At 51.2% G+C, this 7,019-nt stretch overlaps 1 protein-coding gene across 1 annotated transcript, besides 1 other annotated feature; it reads right to left on the bottom strand.

Annotated features, from left to right (window-relative positions):
* Positions 1-7,019: part of a sequence feature (contig 1.13 2696..249512(-1)) that runs on past both edges of the window.
* Positions 1,611-2,176, bottom strand: ANIA_00820 (uncharacterized protein). Its single transcript, XM_653332.2, has one exon. The coding sequence runs from the start codon at positions 2,112-2,114 to the stop codon at positions 1,878-1,880; it is 237 nt and encodes a 78-aa protein (XP_658424.1). The 5' UTR covers positions 2,115-2,176; the 3' UTR covers positions 1,611-1,877.

Genomic DNA, 7,019 nt, shown 5'->3' with positions numbered 1-7,019 from the left:
ACTGCGGACTGCGGAGCGGAGGCGGAATACCCTGGTCATGGCCATGGTTGGAGGCGGACTAAGAACAAAGGCGCGGTGCGTAGTGTAGTTCGTGCTATGTTCAAAGAGTTATGTCTACGTTATTTCTCGACTAAGATTATGTATTAGAGAGGTGAATGAGATGGGCACACGGCAGCACACATTGGGCTTGAATATGGTGAGGATGCGCTTTATGGCGGGCTACTGCGGGCGGAGAGAGAACGGGTAGTGCATTTATGTGGTGGCCTATGCGGCCAGGAGGATGCATGGTGAGCTGGACAACTGGTGTTTGGGCAGAACCGCGTGATGATTATGTGCTATCCACGATAGCACCGAGGTGAGAACTAAGGATTGACGACCAGTTGTTGGCTTAGACGTATGTGGAGATAATGGAAGCGGGTGTCCGCGGAGCGGGGTGAGGGGATGGTCGTGAGGCGTTATCGTGCGGGGCTGGACTCGTAACGAGGGTTGAGGGGAACGATAGTGTGTAAGAGAGGAGTGGCCCAAAATTTCTCAAGCAATATGGACCCTCACGTCAGCTGAATTGCTAACAGTACAGTCCCAGAGAGATTTTGAGATATCTAAGTGCCAAGGCAGATCAAGAAAGGCTTGGTTACTCAATACTTTGGTAGCTCCGTTGGACCGCGGCTGAAGACTTTCCAAATCACTGATCTGCATTCATGCTAATGATAATTTGTCCTCGTTCAGAACATTCCCCTCTGACGTGGAAGCACCACAGAGTCTCCAGCGGATTGCGAATTCTATGGACTGTACAGAGTACTGCGTAAGGTAAGGTAAAATCTGATTACGGACAAGGTAAGGAGGACCTTGGAAGCCAAGCGAGCCAAGGGCGATCCTAGCTGTACAGAGTATGTGGTACCCGTAATCTATGGGTGTACGGACTATACTGACAGAAATAGCAAAGAAGCAACAATGGCCGGGGGTCATATGACCCTCCCTGTAGAGGAACAAGCCAAGATCCTCGTACGACCCGCCTAGTGGTTGTCATCGCCGATGGCTGGCCACAAACCCGGATACGGCGTGCTGCGTACGCCATCAGGAAGAGCTAAAAAGGGGGCTCGGTAATGATAGGTATGTGACGTTTCCCGCCTGGGTAGAAACAGCATCGGCGCATATTGCTTTTTAATGGTGAGCACCGGCGTGGATAGGAGCCTGTGATTGGCGCGTACCGTGGCTATCGGTGTGTCAATCCAGACATACCGGCGCAAAATAGGTTGGATGCAGGCAGATAAGCTAAAAAGATACGATGAGATTACGGGTCCTTCTAGGGAGTCTCGCCCCGCCTAGTCTTCCCACAATCTCGCATCCTCGTCTCCGGGGAAGGTTGACCGGGTAAGATGTTTCTGGAACACGGAAAGCCTAGGGTTGACTCTAAAATCTTACTTTTCAGTTTCAGCAATCGAGTGTAACCAGATCTAAGATTGCCTCTAACGTTACGTCTACATTGTACGCCGGCTTATTTTGCAGAGGGAACTCTTATTGTTCATTCCGCGAGATAGTAATCAGGGGCGAAGTCTAGACTATCATTGCTTGGCTGTGGAACAAGAGCTGCAATTATCAGATTATCCATTGCACAGAGCTTGGCAAGTATCAATTTGTCTCTTGGCAGTTATCCTTCAGTGCCCCTCGCTTCCCCCCCTTTGACCCTTGATTGCTCCGGGCCAACGAGCTGTAGTGGTATCATAGTCGTCATGGTCAAAGAATACAGTAATCGTCCAGCAAGCATAGAAAACACGACGTGAAGATCAGAAAATTTCCACCAAAGACTTCAGAGATGACGATATCGTGTCCAGCGCGATCCGAGACTCCAAGGCGGAGAGCATCGCTAGGCTTCTTATTCAGAGGCCGGGACTGAGGGCCGTGGGGTGGTCGTAGCCTAGGAAGAGGAATCCCGCTGGGAGGCGGGCAGCAGCACCCCGACTCAGTCGGGTGCTGCTGGTGGTGGACGACGAGCTGTCAGAACGCTCACGGACTGAAGAGATGTTTGTCTCGGTCTGCTCGTTGGTAGCAGCAAGCGGAGCAGACTGGATAGGAGCCAGAACGAGGAACTTGGAAGTGGGAGTGTAGGTGTACATGATGTTCGGTTATTCGCGGTTAAGCAGGAAACAAGAGGTAGGTCTGGCTCGAGAAGAGGACTTTGAGAAGTTCAAGACGGACGAAGATGGGTTTTCTCGGAAGGAGTTCGAGGATGCTGGTGAAGGGGGATTCTAGCCGGTCGGACTCGCCCTCTTTATAGACGTGAGGAAAACAGCCAAGAGTGGTCAAGTTCAAGAGGGGTCACCGAAAGACGTCGATCGAAAGCACGGAATCCATTGTCCTCGGTCAAGCATTGCTCTGCTCATCCCATGCCCTAGGGTGGATCAATGGTCAAACACGCTGTATTCCGTATTTCACATGTTTAGACCGGTAAAATTAGGAACTAGATAGCCCGCAAACGTCATTCTCCGCATCCCCCTGTTCCAATCTCAGGCTTGGCCTTGGGAGATCTGCTTTCCACCGCGTAGGGAAAACCCCACCATATTGACCGGGATGGCCATGGTGCTGACGCTGTATCAGTTCGTGCAGGCCTGATTGTTGCCCTGTGTTACTATTGGATCTCGGCGCCGGTGAGTTATGCTTGTTCTGCGACCTCACATTCAGCCCAAGCACCTGGGCCGACGCGCTCCCGAAACCCTGCCTCGGATGATCAGCAGCCGGGAAGCGCAGCCAAGAAACGTGCCCTGACTATTGATCTAGATTGAGCGTACGAGCGTGGAGTTGTTGTCTTCCAGATAGAGCTTGGTGTAACCCCTGAATGAGCGGGCTCCTTTCTTCGCATTCTTCTGTCCGCCGCCGCCCAGGCCACATGACCCCGGTATATTGCTTAGTCGTCGCTTGATTGCAGGCTCTCGCAGGTCGACAATCGCCAATCTCATTTTTCGGCTCATGCGTGCAATACAGGAGATTGGCCAGGTATTTTGATAGATAATGCGAGTAGGACTTACCCCGTAGACCAGCAGCCATTTAAGAGAACCAGTTCGACGGCGTCTAACGCTGTCTCCCCACCATCGCTCGACAAGCAGAAGGGGTCAGACCGTGACCGAGGCAGACGAATCCAAAAGGACGATATGTTGCCTTGCGAGATCTGTCCTTCGAGATGCTGGTCTCGACATCGTGAAGCGATCGGCAGAATGACAAGCTGGCACCCTGGACAGCTGCTGGGAATGGTGAGAAGGAAAGGGTCGAACTTAACAAGAACTGCCCTTCGGTCACGTGTCAAGAGGCTCCTGCACAAACCCGCAAGGCGTTCTCGACACTCCGGGCGACATTCTCGAAGATTCAGCGATCACCTATAGATTTATCCTCCCAGATGGCTCCAATCCAACGGCGGCAACGCTGTTGCTGTGCCACCGGAGTTGAACCTGTCAGTTGTCGCTGTTTTAGCGCCTCGACTCTTCCCGCCGTATCGCCCGGCCACTGTCAGTGGCGCGGCTCCCGCCTGGCAGCCCAGGTACAAGTGAGCCTTGGGGGTCGAGGTAGCGCCGGTACCTGGATCCGAGGGATCATTACTGTTTTCTGAGCAGACATTCTTCATCTGCTAGCCCCATCGTCTGAAGAAGACAGAGAAATCCATAGGTCGAGAACGCTCCAAGGATCACACCCCAAGTTGGAAGATATGAACTGTGCCAGTACCCACTCACGGCACTCTCTGGATCTCATTGACGTTCATTTACTCATTGCGAGATAGCTCGTGCTGGTCCTTCCGTGATGGTCAAGGCTTCGGGGCTCTAACACCAGATCCACACCGGAAAAGAAATGAAAAGGAGAAAAGGTGGGGATGCGGATGAGGCTTGCAGGTATCACCAACTGCGTCAAGTATTGCTTGCTTCATACATTGGTCAGTAAAAAGAATCAACTCTGAGCAGCTGTGATAATAATGTGATTCTTGCAGATTTATCTCGTCGCCTTCGCAGCGTCTCCCTAAAGAGTCTGGCAATGACGCTGGCTCAGCGGACGGACCCGAAAGCCGCCTAGCTCTGTATATCAATGTGGAACGCGGAAACGTCAAGGAACTGCGGTTGTACCCCTGACCCGGCGCAGATGGCTCACAAGTCAAATGCCACTGCATTGAGCGGCTCTCATGTGGATTAACAATAAGCATGGGGTCAACTCCTGGCGGTGGTGCCCCGGAATTTGATATGACCGTATCAGGGGGGTTGCTTGTATCCCTTGCACCATCACCCACCTCGCCGGATGCCAAGATCTTATGACAACGAAGGCTGTCATAACGGGCTGTAGGTCACAATAAGAAGGGTGGCCCGTTGCCTGGCGCTGCGTGATGTTCGTCAGATGCGCAATTTGGGGCAGCAACCGAAATGCGGCATGACCTCGAACGATAGAACTGTTGGCCCGGCACGGAAACTGATTCGAGAACGGGAGTGTTGGTCTCTTCTTGTTTTGCAGGTTCTTTCTTCACTGGTTGCATGAGTGACTGCCTCGCCTGTCATCGTAGTGTCTTCATGATGTCAAGCCTCTTACGATGCAGCCTGGGTTTAATGAAGCTTATGGGCATGGGCCCGGGAATCATGCCGCTACCAGACCAGTGGCCTTGCCCCCATTTACTTCCAGGCACGAATACCGGATTGCACAGACCTCAGAACGGCCTTGACCTGCACAAATGATCCGCATATCCGGCCAATCTTCCTGTTAGTGAGCCATATGGAGTAGTCTGGGCGAGCTTCAATTTGCGGATAGAACAATTCGATGAGATGATCCCATCAGGTGTGATGAACTTTTGAATCACCAACTGCTTCTGCATATTAGACGTTCAGGTCGCTTGGGGAATAAAGGGGCAGCAGGGCAGAGACGGAAGACCTTGCATCAGTAGTTACTTTCATCTACCTCAACTCCTCGTCCACGGTCTTGTCCCCGGCTCTTCCCAACAGATTATTTTTTTTATGTTATAATATTTTCCTTCCACTTCCAACTCAATCTTTACAACTAACTGTCATACCCACTTCTGTTGCTTTTTGTTGTGTCTATCGAAGGCGTTGTTGCGGCGCAGTCAACGAGTGAGTCCAGCTCTATGCCTTGGGACTGCACCAACTCCGTCTGAACTATTTAAGACCCTCACCACCCGTCAAATCCTCAAAGTTCATCAGCAATCCAGCTCAGCAGCTTCCAGAACAAAGCAAAGAGTGAACAAAAGCAAGCCTCCCCGCTGCGACCAGTATTATCGCGCACTTCTATTCTATCATCAAGACTTCACAGCATCACCTATCAGAAAGTCAACGCAAAACAGCCATCATGTGTTCTCAGTACTTCTACAAATTCGACTGCGGCTGCACCCATCCAGAGGGAGACGTCGTCTATTGCGCCAAGCGAGGCACATCTTGCACGGGTGTGCGCCAGCAAATCCGCGTACGATCCGGCTTCAACTGCCCCCAGCATGGCGGTTAGACTAGGAGATACCTAGTTTCCAACGTGAGTAGACAGTCGAAGAGTTAGCAACTCCGACACCACCAATCTTGACCCGACCCAGATCCGCGAGAACGAAACTGTGCATTCATACACTAACATGCATCTTCAGGATGGCAACGGTTACCATATCCCCCAGGGCAAGAGAATGATCAGAGCTCTTTTGGATAATCGGCATCGGCGTTATCCGGGAGAGCAGATCCCTGGCAAGTTTGCTTGCAGCCTTGCAAGATTTTGACCGCTATATGGACGTTGGTTTTTGCGTGGAAACTCTGATTTAAGGAGGGATGTGCGAAAGGGACCAGTTATATGCACCTTCAACTGTTATGTCGCTTTTGTTGCTACAATTTTTGTGTCCTTTATCTTTGTCGTTTTCTGAATTGGTGATCATTTCGTGTCGAGTTTGCTGGATAGTACGATTTTTGTGTTTTTTGCTGCCACCACCAATACTACAATCTTTAACTATATTTGCCAGACTGGACATTTTTTGTCCGGTGTTCTATCATAAAAGGCCTCTAGTGCAGCCAAACTTCACTTTAATTTCCCATCTAAAGACGCGTTTCCAGTATACGAAGCGGGGAAGGAGGAAGACAAAACAGCCACAATCTCGCGGCGGCAGCAGCCTTCTCTACATCCAGATTACCGAAGTTTGTCAAGCGTATACTGTAGGATAGAAGGGGAGGAGTCCCCGTCCCGGGCCAATCCTGTCCGCTTTTAAGAGAATATATGCAGACAGGCTCGTAGATGGCACTTAATGCACACACCACCTTATCAGCAGGCAGTATAGCCTAACCTCTTCATGAATATCTCCGCTAGCTGCCAATTCCAGTCTTGAGAACGTCATCAGCGCTCTTCAGGTAATAGCTTGACTTGAGAAGGACAAAGTAACGCTGATAGCTGGTGGAGGGGAAACGACACCCTCCAACCGCTTCACATCCCATCGAATGTGGGTGAATTCGCGTACCTTGGAGGGAGCTGGCGTGTGTGCGCAGAAACGAATCAGAGATGGGATACATATTAGTATCCGTTATTTTTGCCTTTCCGGTCAGCAATGATTAGCACTCTACATGGGAATCGCATTAGCACCGCAGGCAGTTCTCGTCATCTGATTCGTATCCTCGAATCATAGAAAGGTTTGGAGAGGATGCTTTGGGTCATCCGGTGGCGATCGAAGCATCCTACTCCGTAGGGCCAACCGGGACGCGGGAGGGGAAAATGCTAGTGTTAGCTCTTGGAAGCGTGTGGGTGCAGCCAAAGTGAAAGGACATTCCATCGCTTCGGAAGTTAGGCTTTGCTGCATAGAACAATTTATTATTGTCTCTTAGGATACATCTGGCACCCTGCAAGTGTGACACGAGATTGATTCGCTGAGCATCGCCAGGAGATGCCCGACGTCCGTGCCGCAGAAAACAAGGCCAGCGAGTTAACGATGGGATTGTGGGTTAGCGAGGGCCAATTCGCGAGTGTCATCACAAAGAAACTTGCCGGATGTGGCGCTGCTTCCTCGCCGCCAAGAGGTCTAT

Source organism: Aspergillus nidulans, chromosome VIII, assembly GCF_000011425.1.
Source record: "Aspergillus nidulans FGSC A4 chromosome VIII".
NCBI classification, from domain to species: domain Eukaryota; kingdom Fungi; phylum Ascomycota; class Eurotiomycetes; order Eurotiales; family Aspergillaceae; genus Aspergillus; species Aspergillus nidulans.
The sequence above is the reverse complement of the archived record's forward strand: the minus strand, read 5'-3'. Positions and strand labels throughout refer to the sequence as shown.